The sequence below is a fragment of the Dermacentor andersoni genome, chromosome 9 (genome assembly GCF_023375885.2).
Source record: "Dermacentor andersoni chromosome 9, qqDerAnde1_hic_scaffold, whole genome shotgun sequence".
Classification (NCBI taxonomy): Eukaryota; Metazoa; Arthropoda; class Arachnida; order Ixodida; family Ixodidae; genus Dermacentor; species Dermacentor andersoni.
The window spans coordinates 95,480,148-95,497,729 of record NC_092822.1 but is presented as its reverse complement, the minus strand read 5'-3'; the positions used below and the strand labels follow the sequence as shown (position 1 = coordinate 95,497,729).

The following is a 17,582-nucleotide window of genomic DNA, read 5'->3' as shown; positions in this document are numbered from 1 at the left end:
ATCAGACAAGAGAGCTGTGGTAAAAACCTCTTCTGTGCGCTTTGGCTTAGAGCTTATGCAGGAAGACAAAAACGCCCATAAATAAAGACAGGCTCCTACTGTTGTCACATTGATATATACATCATCATTATCATCATCATCATCATGTCCACTGCAGGACGAAGGCCTCTCCCTGCGATCTCCAATTACCCGTGCGCAAACCAATTCCAAGTAGCACCCGCAAATTTCATAATTTCGTCACTCCATCTAGTCTGCTGCCGTCTTGGACTGCGCATTCCTTCTCTTGGTACCCATTCTGTTACCCTAATGGTCCAACGGTTGTCTTGTCTGCGCATTACATGACCTGCCCAGCGCCATTTTCTTCTCTCAATGTCTATTAGAATATCGTCTATGCCCGTTTGCTCTCTGATCCAAACTGCTCTCTTTCTGTCTCTTAGTTATGCCTGGTATTCTTCGTTCCATCGCTCTTTGCGCGGTCCTTAACTTGTTGTCAAGCTTCTTTGTCAGCATCCAAGTCTCTGCGCCGTATGTCAGCACCGGTAAAATGCACTGATTGTATACTTTCCTTTTCAATGAAAACGGTAAGCTCCCATTCAGGAGCTCACGATGTCTGCCGTATGTGATCCAACCCATTTTTATTCTTCTGTGAATTTCCTTCTGATGGTCCGGGTTCCCAGTGATTAGATGACCTAGGTAAACGTACTCCTCCACAGACTCTAGAGGCTGACTTGCGATCTTGAACTCTTCTTCCCATGCCAGGTTATTTGTCATTATCGTTGTCTTCTGCATCTTAACCTTCAGTCCCACTCTTACACTTTCCTTGTTAAGGTCCTCAATCATTTGTTGAAACTCGTCTGCATTGTTGCTGAATAGAACAATGACATCGGCAAAGCGATGGTTGTTGATGTATTCGCCATCGATCTTTACTCCAAAGCCTTCCCAGTTTAATAGCTTGAATACTTCTTCTAAGTACGCCGTGAATAGCATTGTAGAGATTGTCCCCTTGTATGACACCTTTCTTTATTGGTATTTTCCTACTTGTGTAGAATTAAGCTGGCTGTGAAATCTCTGTAGATATTTTCTAGTGTATTTACGTAAGCGGTCTGTACTCTTTGATTATGCAATGCCTCTTTGACTGCTGGTACCTCTACTGAATCAAATGCTTTTCCGTAATCTATACAAGCCATAGTGAGGTTTATTGTACCCTGCGGATTTCTCGATGACCTGGTTAATGACATGGATGTGATCCATTGTAACTTTTCCTAAAGCTAGCCTGCTCACTTGGTTGACTAAATTCCAGTGTTGTCCTTATTCTACTGGACATTATTTTGGTAAATATTTTATATAATACTGGGAGTAAGCTAATGGGCCTATAATTTTTAGTTCTTTAACGTCGCCCTTTTTGTGGATTAGTGTAAGGTTTGCATTCTTCCAGTTTTCTGGGACCCTTGCAGTCGATAGACACTTCGTATAGAGAGCCGCCAATTTTGCTAGCGTTATGTCTGCTCCAGCTTTGATTAAATCAACTGTTATTTCATCCTCTCGTGCTGCTTTTCCCAGTTTCATGCCTTGCAAGGTCTTTCTGACCTCATCTCTAGTTATAGGAGGGGTTTCGGTATACTGTTCATTATTGTTTTGAATAGAGCGCTCCAGAGTCGTCTGGGTACTGTAAAGGTAAGTACAGAATTCTTCCGCTGCTTTTACTATATCTTCGAGATCGCTGATAATATTACCCTGCTTATCTTTTAGTGCATACATCTTGGTTTATCCTATGCCAAGTTTTTTTTCTCACTGATTTCAGGCTGCGTTCATTTTTTACGGCTTCAGTCTTTCCCAAGTTATAGTTTTGAATGTCACTCGTTTTCGCTTTGCTGATCACTTTTGACACGTCCGGGAATTCTACATTATCTCTTGAGTTGGACACTTTCATTCTTTGTCGTTTCTTTATTAGGTCCTTTGTTACTTGGGAGAGCTTGCCTGCTGGTTGCCTTGGTGCCTTGCTTCCCACTTTAATTGCTGCCTCTGAAGCCAGCCTCGTTACGGTTTCATTCATTACCTCTATGTCATCATCTATCTAAGGCTGCATATTTGTTTACAAGTGCCAGCCTAAGTTTTTTTTTTTTTTGCTTTTACCCTTACTGCCTCTAAGTTGACCACTTTGTTTTTTTACCAATTTTACTCTTTCTCTGTTTAAATTGAGGTGGACGCTGGCCCTCACTAACCTATGATCACTACATTTTTCCCTACCTATTACTTGAACATCCTCAGGCTGTCTACCAACCGGGAAAACCGGGAATTCTCAGGGATTTTCTGCAACACTGAAACAAATTAACGGTTCGTACACCCTATCCTCAACCCCAGCTCGCCGAAGAAGGAAAACTGCGCGTGATAAGTAAATTAGTCCGTGACCGGTGTATCTCCCACGGTGAAAGATTGATAAGGGCGTTCCATTTCGCGTGCAGCTGTTGCTTTAAAGACAGTTCTCTGCCGTGCCAGTGGTCGTCGAACGTGGCAATCGCAGCGACGTTGGTGGTGGACACGCGTGGGATCGAACTGAGAACCGTTTTCTTCTCAGCTTTACGGAAATGAAATCCTCCGTGTTTTATACCTTTTTTTTTTATTGGACGGAGAAATTTACAGAATGGAAGAGAGCGCTTTTCCGTACGGTAACACGGCATCGCTAAGACTCTCCAGTGGCATCCTTCTATTTAATTTTTGTGGTCGCGGCGTTCGTTTACTGCTGCGGGAGCGACACGTCAAATGTCGTAGACGACAGATTGGCTTATCCGGGAATTTTAGAAATCTCTGGTCATGTGTCTCCGCACAGTGATGGCACGAGATTTTGTGGTAGAAAGCCAGCGGTAGGGTGCATTCAAAAAAAATAAAAATACAAGAAAACGCTGTTCAAGGGCGGGAAATTCAAACCTTAAAAACGCTGCGGTGATCTTTTCTTGCATGAACGTGGCCAGGAGGCGCACCGTTCAGACTCCAATCCGGCTGGCAGCTCCAGCAGAACGAACCCTCGTCGGGAGGTACGCATTATGTGCTTACTGTGACGCGCAGAGTTGTGCTCAAAACTGAGTCCTTGTGGTAGGCGGTAAACATGCACAATTTTCAGTCGCACTGTCGCGCTGAGATTTGCACAAAGCAGGCGACCTTAACGGCTCAGTTGTGTTTTCATCCTTTCTACAGCTTTGGACAGCGATTATACTAGAGCTAATGAGAAGGAGGGAATCGGGGGTGGGCGGGGAGAGGTACCTGTTCTTGTAGTTTTTCTGGGAACGCAGCGAGCCTAAGCACTAAGCAGCGAGCCATAGTCACCTAGCCTGCTTGTGCAAATCAGGGTTTAGTACGTCTAGTGCAGTGTAGCATATTGCCTATCTCTATTTTCTCGTCGACCATTTATCTCTATATCTTTAGAGCTACCCGTGCATCCAACGACCCCTGTTCATTGGATCTCTTCCCCGCTTTTTCTTTGATGCGAATTAGTCTTATTAGCTTACTTCAGCTACTTTGAATCTATGCAGCCTCTTTGACGCCGCTCTTCGATGAAGAAGGAAATACTCATTTTTTTTTGCATTTCACGGAATGGAACCCGCGTCACACGGGTTGCTCAAGAATAGAAGCCCGACGCTTAAGTACGAATGTCCGTGGCCTGCCAGGGATTAATTATCAATGTTAGGCACGCACCGGTGCGCCACGAATCTCTGAGGCCACGCAAAAGTGGGGAACTTCGCGGGTGCGCCGCTGGATGACCCACCGTGACGAAACTGAAAAATCGACGGCCCAAATTCACGAGTATCTGTACTTGAAAAGCGTGGACGCAGAGTGGAGAAAGAGGTCAAGAAAGTTGGCAGCCAAGTACAGGGTGATTGAAAGTGTACATATACAACCAGGAGTCATCAGAAAGAAAGAGAAACAAAGACAGTTAATTTTATGCAAGGAATAGAAACAAAAAAGGACCATGGAGGTTTACTAGAATGAGAAGAAATTACAAGTGAAAATCTGTACGATAACACAAAGGGCAGTGCCTTGCTATCAGGCTCAAACCGGTTGCCTAAGGACAAAAACATACCGGAGCAAATATTCGCAACAAGATGAGGCATCTGTATGCTGCAGCAAAAATCCGAAGACCACTCGGCATATCCTAATGGAATGTGAAGAGAGATACCCAGAGAGAACCGGAGGTAGCGTACACCTTCCAGAAGCGCTTGGGTTTAAAGTGGATGGAAGGATAAACCGGTAAGCAGGCGAGATAAGCAAGATATGTTTAGAGTATTGGTGGAGAAAAAAAAGCAGGGAAGAAATTCATACGACCAGATCTATTACAGTCATGGCTAGCGGTACAAGGTAGATTTTGAAGGGGGGGGGGAAGCTTAAGGACATGCCCGCAAGAAGGCTAGATAAGAAAAACATGCATACCATACGTTATTAAATCAGCCAGTCTTGGTGACTATTTTTCACCGTCCCGTTTCAATGGTGATAACATTAAATTATCATCATCATCATACATACGCGACGCATCTCGGTGGTGGCAATACGGTGTGCCGCTATACATTGCTTGAATGATAATCGTATGAACGTCGACAGTATAATCGCGAGGAGGGATCATTCTGCCGAATTCTTTTTTCTCCAAAACTCTAAATGTCTCTTAGCACTCGCATTAACTTTGTACCTCAGCGCTTCTGGGATGTGGACGTTACCCGTGGTCCTGCCTGGTTGAACAACAGATAACTTATCTCGTGGCGCCATCATGTGACGCCGAGTTCAACCAGAATGATCAAACTTTTGGACAATTTTTCGGCAAGCTCCCGCGCTCGCACCCTCGGAGTGTGCGACCAAGACGGATGACCCATAATGCCAAGTAGTGCTGGCAGGGCGGCCTAACCACGTGGCGTCCCCATGTCCTCTACGCTAGCTTCTTCTGTCAGGGTCTCAACTATTAATTTAGTCTCGTTTAAAGTTCACTTCTCTCTCTTTCTCTGCTTATAACTACTTAGCTGCCTGCTCAAGGCTGTCGTCATGCTTCACATTTTCTGCATGGTATCCTTATTTTTCGATGGGAACAGTCATGTGCCACAAAAACATTTCTAGCGTATTGTAGTTAAACAGTACGTCATTAGTGTTATATTCAGTTTCGTTATTCATTTCGGTTCTTTATTCCCCAGGGGGCGCTTCTGTTCTTCATTATATATATTGGTTGTATGTGTTAAATAAACGGCTTTTACTTCGGGACGGCTGGAGTCTGAGTCCACCTTCGGTCAACACCACATTGGCGACGAGGATGTCGTGAACGTACCCCCAGCCCCGCTGCGCCGTCCGTATCCGCCACCATGAGCTTCACCGGGCTTGCTCCGCCGCCGTTTTTCCTTCCGACGCCCGGCCGTCCCTCATTGCCATGGGAGCAGTGGGAGCAGATGTTCAACGTGTACTTGCTGGCATCCGGAGCCGCCGCATTCAAGTCGGAGCAACGCAAGGCTATTCTTTTGCATTGTTTGGGGGCGGAGGGCCAGCGTATTTATCAGACGCTACATGCAGGGACGAGCGCCGCAGCACCGGCCGCGCCAAGTGCCGCAGCACGCGCCGATGACAAGTCTGCCGTGGCCCCTCCTGACGAATACGACTCTGCACTCGCCGCATTACGGCTACAGTTTTCGACGTCGCGCAACGTTATCATCGAGCGTCATCGCTTTCACCGCCGCAGCCAACACACAGGCGAGTCCGTTCATGACTTTGTTGCCGCTCTACGGGAGCTAGCGTCACATTGCTCGTTTGCCTCGCAAGATGATGCTTTGCGGGACCAATTCGTTGCCGGCGTAGCTTCCCCTCGCGTACGTGAGCGGTTACTGCTCGAGGGTTCCACACTTTCATTCGAGAATTCTGTTCGAATTGCACTTCAGTTTGAGCAGGCGGCTGAAGAGCTAAAAGAGCTTTCTGCTTCGGTCGAAGCAATTTCATTGCGCCAGCGTCGAAAACCATCGTCGCATTCTTCGAAAAAAAGGAATTCACGACCGGCAGCCACCGTAGAGCAGAATTTAACGAGGAGCGCGAGCGGCTCACGTGCGCCGCAGCGGAACCGCCCCCCTCAGCGGTACCGAGAACAGAGTAGCCGCTCCGGCTCGCCACATTGTTTCCGATGCGGTTCGCGGGACCACATCGCGTCAGCGCCACAGTGCCCAGCGCATGGCAAGACTTGTTCGTTTTGCGGTCACAAGGGCCACTTTCAAAGGGTATGCAACCGCAAGCTAACCCAAATGCAAGGCCGAGTACGTGAAGTTGAATTTCATGAAGATGTTTCGTCATCCAGCAGTGCTGAGGATGTTTTGACTGTGCAACGTTCCGCGCGTAGCGGAATTCATATTCAATTGCAAGTCGCGAATGTCACTTTGACATTCCTTGTTGATTCAGGGTCGTCTGTTTCAATCCTGTCGGAACAAGAATTCAGTCGATATTTTCAGAGCGTTCAGCTCCTGCCTGCTCCGCATGTTAGTCTGTTTGACTACTCTCAACGGCTGATTCCAGTGCTAGGTTGTTTCCAGGCAGACGTTCGATTTAAAGGCCGCACAGCGTCGCTACGTTTTTATGTTGTTCACCGAGGCACTTCTCTGATCGGTCTAGACGGCATTAAAGCCTTAGATCTTCGCATTGAGGGTTCTGCTCTCAAGTGCCTATACACGTCCGTTACTCCGCAGCCGACTGTTGTTGACCCGCTATCCTGTTCTATTTCCACATCGTCAAGCACGCAGCCCCATAACAAAGCTCTTCCGCCAGCCTTAGCACATGAGTTCAGTTCACTTTTCAGTCCCGAGTTGGGTCTCGCTAAGGGGTTCACGCATCGCATCAAGACACGGCAAGGCGTGCAGCCTGTAACTTCGAAGCTTCGCCGTCTGCCGTATTCTCTCCGTTCACCAGTATCAAATGAGCTTCATAGGTTGCTGAGCCTTGACATCATCGAGCGGATCGATGCTTCTGAATGGGTGTCCCCCATTGTTGTTGTTAACAAGAAAGATGGTAGCATCAGGATCTGTGTAGATCTTCGAGAGCCGAACAAAGCTATTGTTCCAGACAGTTTCCCATTGCCCCATACAGAGGAGCTGCTTCACGCTTTGGTAGGCGCTACACACTTCTCCAAACTTGACTTGGCTTCTGCTTACCATCAGGTTCTCTTGCACCCTGACAGCAGGGATCTGACAGCTTTCATCACCCATGATGGCCTTTTCCGTTTTAAAAGAGTTTGCTTTGGGTTGGTTTCTGCCCCAGCGGCATTTCAGAAGATGATGGCGAAAATCCTTGACCGCTGCCCTGGCGTGTTGTTCTACATTGATGATGTCATCATTTTTGGCATGACCGCAGAACAACACCTTTCAAACTTGAAGACCGTGCTGCAAAAGATCAAGAACGCAGGTCTGAAACTGAACGACAAATGCCTTTTCGACGTTCCAGAACTTGCCTTTCTAGGGCACAAGGTCACTGCACGTGGTATCTTGCCACTTCCAGAGAAAGTAGACTCCATAGTTAACACACCAGTGCCAACTGATGTGGCCGCCCTTCGTTCAATTCTGGGCCTCGTAGAATACTACTCCAAGTTTGTTCCACACTTGGCACAAGTGGTTGAGCCTATGAGAGTCTTACTTCGCAAAAATGAGCCATTCATCTGGTCTGCCGAAGCAGACAGCAGTTTCCGGAGGGTCAAGGAAATGCTTTCGTCAAGTACAGTCCTCCAGATGTTCGATCCGTCATTGCCAGTAATTGTGTCGACCGACGCGTCCGACTGTGGGCTGGGAGCAGTCCTGCAGCAACAAAGTGGCCACGAGCTCCGCACAGTCGCTTTCGCATCTCGTACACTGTCGCCTGCAGAGAGAAAATATTCAGTCGGTGAACGAGAAGCACTTGCGTGCATTTGGGCGTGTGAGCGATGGCACACGTACCTGTGGGGTCGCCATTTCACAATTCGAACAGACCACCAGGCACTGGTGTCCTTGCTGTCGTCACAAGGACATGGAAGACGCCCACTTCGAATCGCACGCTGGAGTGCACGACTGCTTTGCTACAATTTCACTGTTGAATACCGCAAGGGGTCCACAAACACTGTAGCAGATGCACTTTCTCGGCTACCAGCACCTACCTCGGAGGCAGAGATTGCTAAGGAGGAAGAAATTGTCTCGTTCATTGAGCCAGCCTGCGTGACTAAGGAGAAGTTCAGGCAGGCCGCCCTCGACGACAGTTGCCTGGAAACCGTCAAGTCATTCGTGCTGAGTTCCTGGCCGCCAAAGAAGTCCATACCAGAAGAGGCGAAACCATTCTACGCCATTCGGGAAGAACTTTCTGTTGTCGATAACCTGCTACAGCGTGGAGAGCGCCTCGTTGTTCCGTCCTCCCTCACGGCTCAGATCATCGGCATCGCGCACGAGACACATCCGGGTATCACGCGCACGAAGGCGCGACTGCGTGAGCGGTTCTGGTGGCCACGAATGGATAAGCAAGTGGAAACGGCAGTAAATAACTGCCATATCTGCCTGGAGGCAGATAAGTCCGCCAAAACATCACCAGCACCGTTGCAACCTGTTGAATGGCCTGAGCGACCGTGGCAAAAGCTTGGCCTAGACATTGTTGGTCCTTTGGAGCATGCAGCCTACAACAGCAGATTTGCTGTAACGCTTGTTGACTACCATTCGAAATGGCCAGAGGTGTATTTTTGCAGCGAAGTGTCCACGAGCACCGTGAAAGACTTTTTAAGAAGTGTTTTTGCCCGGGAAGGCTACCCGGAAGAGATCGTTTGTGACAATGGACCTCAGTTCACTTCGCGTGAGTTCATAACTTTCCTGCAACACAGAGGCATCAGTCTTTCACATTCTTCAGTATACTACCCCCAAGCCAATGGGCAAATAGAACGTTTCAATCGCACATTGAAAAACTTCATTCAAGTCTCACTCCTCGAAAGACGACCACTCCGGCAAGCTGTCACAGAATACCTTGCCATTTACCGCTGTACTCCGCACGCCACCACCGGAGTCGCCCCAGCAGTTCTGCTGCATGGTAGAATGCCCCGAACCAGGCTGGATATCGTGGGTTTCTCGGCACCAGCATTTGCGGAAGATCCAGCCAAGGAGTTGGCGCGACTTCGTCAAAGGGTTCGGCGTCAGCAGCAAAGCAGCAAGCACTACACGGACAAAAGAAGAGCCGCCAAGAAGACGAAGATAGCCGTAGGCGATTTTGTCCGTGTCAAAAAACCGTCCGTTCGGTTCAAGGGAGACTGCGCCTTTTCTTCACCCACTGAGGTGATCAAGAGGAGGGGACCAGCCTCTTTCAGACTTGGAGACTGCCGTACGTGGAATGCCTCCAAGCTTTCCAGGGTTCCGGAGAGGGGCACCTGGGGACCAGGCCCACCTGCCACGCCGCAGCCGCGGTCTCCTGAGGCGCTGCAACCTGCCACGCCGCAGCCGCGGTCTCCTGAGGCGCTGCAACCTGCCACGCCGCAGCCGCTGTCTCCCGATGTGCTGCAGCCTGCCGTGCTACAGCCTCCTTCTCCCAGGACGCAAGAACTGCGTCCTGGCATAGCGCAGCAGCAGTCAACGAGCCCGTCGCCAGTGAGACGTCCAACGCGGCCGACCCGAGAGCGCCGGCCACCGGCCTGGCTCAAAGACTATCAGACCAATTAGTTCGTTGTCTGTCATTGTGTACATAGGTTGTAAATATGTGTAAATAAGTACAGTGTGCATGCTTTGGGGTTTTCGTTACTAATACTTACTAACAACTAACTACTAAAAATAAGGGAGGGAGTATGTTATATTCAGTTTCGTTATTCATTTCGGTTCTTTATTCCCCAGGGGGCGCTTCTGTTCTTCATTATATATATTGGTTGTATGTGTTAAATAAACGGCTTTTACTTCGGGACGGCTGGAGTCTGAGTCCACCTTCGGTCAACACCACAATTAGGTGTCACTACTAGCGCTGTTGATACTGTGGACAGATAAGCAGAAGTTGAGTATTGATAGGCAAAAGCAGGGAAGTGTTTGATACAACCGGAGCCATTACAGGCATAGGCATCCGTACAATATAGAGATAGAGGTTTTTCACGAAGAAAGAACATATCAAGGAGGAGGGATAGGCAAAATTCTACACGGCAAGATACGTATACAATGCCCGATTATATCAAGCAGGCTGCGTGACTGCTTGTCGCCGCCCAGCTTATGTTAGAAAAGAAATAAATAAAAGTGAATCAGTCAATCAACTGGGTGCCAGTAAAAATCACCAGGGCGGTCCCATCTTGTGTTCATGTATTCATTCCGTAGGTGGTCGTATAACAAAAAGGCTAAATGTCGCTTTTATGTGTTTCCTCTCCGTTTGACACTCTTCTTTACGTACGCTTGCTTATAGTACGTTTGGCTGGTTTCTATCGTGCTCTGTCTGGGATTGAGATTGAGAACTTGAGATTCACGTGAACTCTTATGGCAGATTCGGACCTATAAGAGTTGACATGAATCTCAAGTTCCTTGTACAATTTCTTTTTTTCTTCTTGACCGTTCTGTTTCAATGCCGTTTGCGAAGCAGTCCCCGGAGCGGGTGCCACATTGCCCTTCGTGGGTGTCCCGCTACGAGCAAAATAAAATATCGAATGCAATGATTTCGGCGTTTCCACTGACGCTGGAGGCATCGTCAAGTGCTACAGTAAGCAAACATGAAATTTCCTAGGGCACGTTGCCGGGCTACTTGGTTTGTATTCATAATAGACACGGATCAGCGCAATGCGAGAGGCACCAAGATTAAGAAGATGAATAAGTTCTAAGCGTTCTGAATTTGTCTTCTTTGTCACTGTCGTAATGCGCTGCTCCGTGTCCATTATGAAGCAAACGTGGATTGAAAATAACGTGCATAATTTGAGGCACAGGGCCCAGTTAAGGTCATTTGTTTTGCGGGAAATTCAGTGCTCTTTGTGGGATCTCAAGCGATAGTCCTACCACAAAATTTTCCAACAGCTTAAGTCTTGCTGTTGCTCGCTTACGGCGCTCAATTTTGTTTCCCATCTTGTAGCGGGAACAGTGTGAGACTGAAACAGCGCTGTACTCCTCGTACCTCGCGCTGTTCCTACTTCAAGCTGCAGTATGCCAACTAGCTCTGTGTCGCACCCTTCAGCAGCTGCGAACTGTCTCCTCGAATGTTATAGCGTTCGTCTAAAGTGTATGACATAATCCGTGTCACACGGGTGATTTGCACAAGATCAGTGGCTCACTAGCTGCCAACAGATGGCGCCGCTACTCCTTGCTCAACGAGCATCCCGGCGTTGGCGCTTGTAGTGTTTCACACCACCGTGGTCTACACTTAATTTTGGCTTATTTTAGTGACATATCTGAATGACGGGGCCATTAACGCCGATTATAGAAAACCTAACTTCCAAGAGCCCATGTCCATGCTCAGATTCGGAGTAGGCGAGGGAGTAATACATATTGTAACTCATGGGAGCTGCGCGCAAGCGATGCCGTTGTCCGTAAAATTTGCTCTAGAATTGCGAGTCAATTAATCCCCGTGAGCTCCTCCTCCAGCCCGGCCGTCGCGGCGCTGGCTGTCTGCTCGGCTCAACGCATACGCGGCCCTTGCTTTGTCTTGGAGGTAATCTGCGGCACTTGGAAAGGCTGGGCGAGCCGAGATGACTGCTGGCTTCATGTGCGCGTCCTTCCCGCGTGTCTAGTGGTGACTCTCGCGTTAAGCGAGAGGCGGCATGAAGCGTTCGCTCCCATCTGCCAGAACTCTTCATCACCCCAGCTTTGACGGCGAGTGTTCGCGGTCGTCGAGTGAGATATGTTCATGTTTGCCGGTTCCGCGTATGATAACATGCTTTGTTAAATAAATTATAAAGCGAATGGCTTCTACAATTTATGCGACTGATAAAACTAGGAACCTTACTTCGTGCTGTTGTGTGACACCTTGCTATTGCTATAACTGCGACTTTCTTCCCCCCCCCTGAAAGTTATGCATGCATCAAGGTTTACGTTGAACTAGCGGAACCATAAAATGCAGTGTTTCTGCAATACTTCTGCAATATTTTATTCAGTTTATAACAGCGGTAAGCGCAAACAGGATGTCTACCAACCGGGAATTCTCGGTGATTTTGAGTAGTGTGGAAGAACTCAGGTAAAACTCAGGGAATTTGTGCTTCCATCAGGGAAAATTAGCTATAATTTTATTGAGAATCGTAACGAATGGTCTTTGACACCACGTCGTTGGCTGGAGGAGTTGCCAGAGTACAGTCAACAAGCGGCTTTCCGTACGGACAGCTTCACGGCACCACTACTTACTCCATAGAGTCAATGTATAAGAACGTCTGAAATTTCGAACATAAAAACCCTTTGCTGTACGATTTTCCGGACTTTTTGCCGTCACCACAAATCCGAAACGGCATTAATAAAAGCCACAACCGCCGCCATTTTGATAACCTCGCCGCTTCGCACCGGCACACTCGCACGTAGATCCGCTGGCAGCCGTAGCCAGCACCTCGGCAATGCTAGGCCTAGCTGCTTCGAGGTTCGGTATTAAGCTTCTTGCCATTCTGTGCCGTGTTTTTCGTTGAAATAATTTGCTGCTGTCAGCAATGGCACCGACACCGCCTTTGTGGTCATCGCGATTGGCTTCGAAGTTCGGAAAGCACGGCGCGTTGCATAATGCCGGTTCCCGAAAGTCAGCTTTGGCTCATTACAGCAGTATTACGCTGTGAAGCTTAACAAGTGTGGGAAGGGGCAACTGTCACGGGATACAGTATGTATTCCTGAATTGTGCACGCTTGCACCCACCACCTCCCGTCACAGTACGACTACCGATATGCCTAACAAGTGTACTGGCCGGCCTTCAGAGGTTTTTCGGACGTACTTGTGGCGATTTGAGCCCTTAAGGTCTGTAAAAGACATGCATTCATTTTTTGGGACGCTTTCGCGCCTCCTAGGCAGTCCGAAAAACCGGACGCTGACTGTACAACTGTCCAAGAAGATGCTTCAAATAGTCCGTGTGGCGAATGCGCAGCCGAAAGAGAACAACACAAAGGACGTACACATTGAGGAATGAACGGGAAAGGAAGCATGCCGCCGGTTTTTTTCAAGGAGCTTGCACTCTAAAAGCAAAGTGTTGGCTGACGCCGAGATGCAGGTGTCCCTCGTCCAAGAAAAAAAAAAAAACTCTTTAAAACAGTGAAACGCAACACTGAGATGTTGTGCCTGGGCTGAGAGTATGTCAGGACAGTTGAGGTTGACTTACCAGCTGTTCCGAGAGAATCTCACCTGCGATAAAGTTCAGGCATCAAACCAATTTGCTGATAAAAATAGCTCATATTCAAAAATATTCTGTATGCATCTCTTTATTTGTGTTTGAGAATGTTCGACTCGATTTGTAATGGGTTTTACTATTACTTTCGAAGATCCCTTATTCGCTGTGCATTTTACATAACCCCTCCCTTCTGATTTCTTTTTCAAAAAAATAACCACTCCTTACTATTCACACAGGATTAAGTTGTTTGCTTTGTTTTTCAAAAAGCATGCTTACTAGGAAGTGACATCATCGAGCAACATGGTGTTGGGCGGTCGTTGACATAAAACAACGTTCTGTGTCACTCACGCAATTTTGCAATGGCACTCAGGGAAAACCTGGAAAATTCCGGGAATTTAGAAATGTCGACTTGGTAGACACCCTGATTGTGGTTTTGGGTCGCTCCATCACTGAAAAATGCATAATGCCTGTTACGCAGTACGTTTGAACTGCTTGGATTTATAACTATGTTTACTGCAAGATGATTTATGCTGGCTCAACCGCACTATAAGCGGGTACAACTGAAGGCCCCTGGCAGTTCACTGCCAACCACGACGCTTACGTTACAGGACTAAAGCGAAAAAGTTTACCATCACCACCAGTAAAGCGAGAGAGCCAGCTCAGAATCCCCACACCGTCCAGTTTTCCAGGGTAAGAGAATGTAAGGCAAGGCGGCGAGTGGAGTCCCCTCAGCGGCCCTCCCAGCGAACCAGCTCAGATTCACCTTTCAGGCTATGTTCACACGAAAAAACGTGACAAAATCTGCCCGCCTAAGCGGCGAATTGGGCAGGCATCCAGCCGCCGAGCCCGAGTGGTCTTGGACCGATTTTTTTTTTTTCACGACGGCGAAGCGGGCAGCGGTTCCTCTTAACCGGGAGCTGCAGTAGCATACAAGCATGTGGTCGTAAAATTTCACATTTTCCATTCTGCACTGACAATCTTTAGGAAAAGCCAGTAGCTAGAACTATCAGAACTGTCTTCTTTATCTTCCATGGACATACGTCTGGAAATAGTGTGTTGATACATTGAAGAGTATACCTCCCTGAAGCCAGCCTGTTCCCTTGATTGACTGAAGTGCAGTGTTGCCCTACGTCGGCCTAATGTTGCTGACCCGCCACAACAGCAGGCTTGTGCAGCCGAGCGCAAGCAGCAACTTCGTACCAAGAGTCTGGCAACCTACGAAGCAGTCGTTGAATGAACTGTCGGCATTAATCCAGTGATAACCAGTGCTGCACATTTCAGCTTCACTGGTTAACCATCTGTACGGAGTGCTTGGGCATTGATGTTTTTCTTATAACAAATGATGTGGCTCATAAGCTGACATATGGCTCATAGGTGTGCTAAGTAATAATAGCCTTTATTTGTTTTGCTGCAGATGGACGAGCACCAGCAGGATGCCGCTGCCATTGGTAAGCCACAGTATTTCATGATTCAAGATGTTTTCTGTTCACTAGAACCCTTGGGCTGGCACAGACGCCTGGCCGCAGAAGTGATCGAGGCACCCTACCAAAGTAAAATTCTGGAAAGCACCTATAGCAGCTGCACATCTATCACTGGCTCTCTGATCCTAAGTTCTACCGCGATTGTCAAGTAAAGATGACTTGGCAGGCTACTGACAATCAGAGCCTTCATTCAGTAACATGGTCAATTCTAAAAAAAAGGCTCACTGATTGTATTGGAGATTGCTATCAATCGGGCAGCCTGTGGGTACAGGCTGCCTGAATGTACACTGAAACTATATTGATGCCCACACAGAGTTATGCACGTCACGTGGTTTGCAACCTAGGCACCATGCTCTTTGTAGAGCAGCAGCAGCAGCTCCGAAGAATGCCCTATAAAAACAAAAAGTGGGGGAGCGCTCCAGACCAGAGGCCACATGTACAAGAAGCCCTACTTCAGAAAACACCCCAAAGACTACAAATATGGCACCTTTAGAGAAGTGAAGAGAAGGGGAAACTTTGAGAGCCGTTTTCTCAACTTTTTCTGCCTTTCTGCAGTTTCTGGAGTTGATTTCTTTGTTACCGTTTGACATATTTTGACTCCGTTTTCTTTGTCACGTTCCTTGGGCTGCAATGCAGGTTGTATTCTCGCTTTCTTATCTTGGCCCTTTGTAAGTTTACGATATGGCTATCCGTCTACCCTGAAAGTGTGCTTGATGTGAAAGTACCAAAAATGTCACTCCAAAAAATTTGTGTTGTGAAAAAAAAAGCAAGAATGTCACGACGTTGAAGACGTATTTAGCTATGCAGTCAATACTTAACAAGCCTTCTATCACGTTTTTTTTAATTTCCTCACGCTATCCACAAGTAAGACGGAGAAAAATTCTGCTCAATAAAATTGAATCAAACGTTCTCAAGATATCGCTCTGAAACTTTTATGGGAGCATCAGGGGACATTCTAAACATTTGTGCGAATTTTCATCAAAATCCACGAAGAAACAAGGAAGTTGATTCTCAAAGCCACGTCCCCCCTTAACTTGTTTTCAGCATCTTTGTCAGTCTCAAAGTTTTTGCCCCATATGACCACAGGTAGAACGCATTGATTTTAGACATCTCTATTTAATGCTAACGGTGAACTTCCAGTCAGGACCTGACAATGTCTGCCTTAGGCACTCCAACCTATTTTTATCCTTCTGCAAATTTCAGTCTCTTGATCAAGGTCCTTTGTGAGTAATTGACCTATGGTAAATGTGCTCCTTCACAGACCCTACAGACTGACCGGCGACTTTGAACTCTTGTGCCCTTGCCCGGCTATTGATAATTACCTTTGTCTTCTGCATATTGACATTCAACACCACTCTTTTATTACTCTCTCTGTTCAGGCCCTCAATCATTTGTTGTAACTCATCCCCGGTGTTGCTGAACAGGACAATGTCATCTGCAAATCTGAGGTTGCTGAGATATTTGCCGTTGATCCTTACTACTAAGCCTTCCCACTTTATTTGCATGAATACTTACAAGCATTCGGTGAATAGCGTTGTAAGACTGTGTCTCCTTGTCTGACCCCCTTTTTATAGGTATCTTCCTACTTGTGGAGAATTACGGTAGCTGGGGAATCTCTGTAGATACTTTCCAAGATATTTATGTAAGCATCCTGTTGTACTCCTTGCTTACATAATGCCTCTAAGACTGCTGGTATCTCTACTGAATCAAATGCCTTTTCGTAATCTATGAAAGCCATATAGAGAGGCTTATTGTACTCTGCGGATTTCTCGATTATCTGATAAATGACATAGATGTGATCCAGTGTAGAGTGTCTCTTCCTGAAGCCAGCCTGTTCCCGTGGTTGACTCTAAAGTCTAGTGTTGCCCTTATTCTATTGGAGATTATTTCCGTGAATATTTGATATAATACTGGGACTAAGCTAATGGGCCTATCATTTTTCAATTCTTTTAACGTCTCCATTTTCTGGATTAGTTTAATGCTTGCATTCCATTTTTCTGGGACCCTTGCAGTCGATAGACACCTCGTATAAAGAGTGGCTAGTTTTTAAAGTATTATATCTCCACCATCTTTGATTAAATCGACTGGTAGTCTATCTTCTCGGGCTGCTTTTCCCAGTTTCATGTCTTGCAGTGCCCTTCTAACTTCATTGCTAATTATGGCAGGAGCCTCTAACTTGTTCATTACTACTTTGAATGGAGGTATCGTGGCTGGTTTTGGTACTGTACAGGTCAGTATCGAATTCTTCCGCTGCTTTTGCTCTGTCTTAGAGATTGCTGATATTACCCTGTTTGTCTTTCAGCGCATATATCTTGGTTTGTCCGATGCCTAGTTTCGTTCTCACTGTTTTCAGGCTGGGTCGATTTTTTACTGCTTTTTCCGTCTTTCTGAATATATAATTTCTAATATCTCTTAGTTTCTGCTTTTTGATCAGTTTTGTTGGACACAATCATTCCTTGTCGTTTTTTTAATAGGTCCCGTGTTACTTGGGAGTACTTACCTACTGGTTGCCTTGCGGCCTTACCTCCCACTTCAGTTGCCTCTTCTGAAGCCAGCCTAGTTATGGTTTATCAATATTGCCCTTTCTCTCTTCAAATGAATGGATCCATGCGAAACGCAGACTGATGAAAACATGTATAAGCTTGCTGCTTGCCGCTTTTCAAACAAATAAAATATCGGCCCCATCCGTTCAAAGCCGTGAAAGCCTGTAGTGTGCGGTGGGTCCCTCAAGGCAGATGAAGGGACAGATGAGCATGGAGAGGGAATCGAATCAATCGGCACACACTCTGATATCGATGCCAGGCTGAAGAAAATGGAGGCTTTCCAGGAAGAGCTTTTCAAATAGGTTGA

At 47.0% G+C, this 17,582-nt stretch overlaps 1 protein-coding gene across 1 annotated transcript in view; it reads left to right on the top strand.

The window, feature by feature from the left end:
• Positions 1-915: 915 nt before the first annotated feature.
• LOC129384141 (uncharacterized) overlaps positions 916-17,582 on the top strand; it is a 64,519-nt gene continuing 47,852 nt past the window's right edge. The window contains exons 1-2 of the mRNA XM_072284252.1: positions 916-3,032; positions 14,666-14,699. Of these exons, the coding sequence (XP_072140353.1) occupies positions 14,666-14,699 (34 nt within the window). The 5' untranslated portion in view covers positions 916-3,032. The remainder of the gene's footprint in view (positions 3,033-14,665; positions 14,700-17,582) is intronic.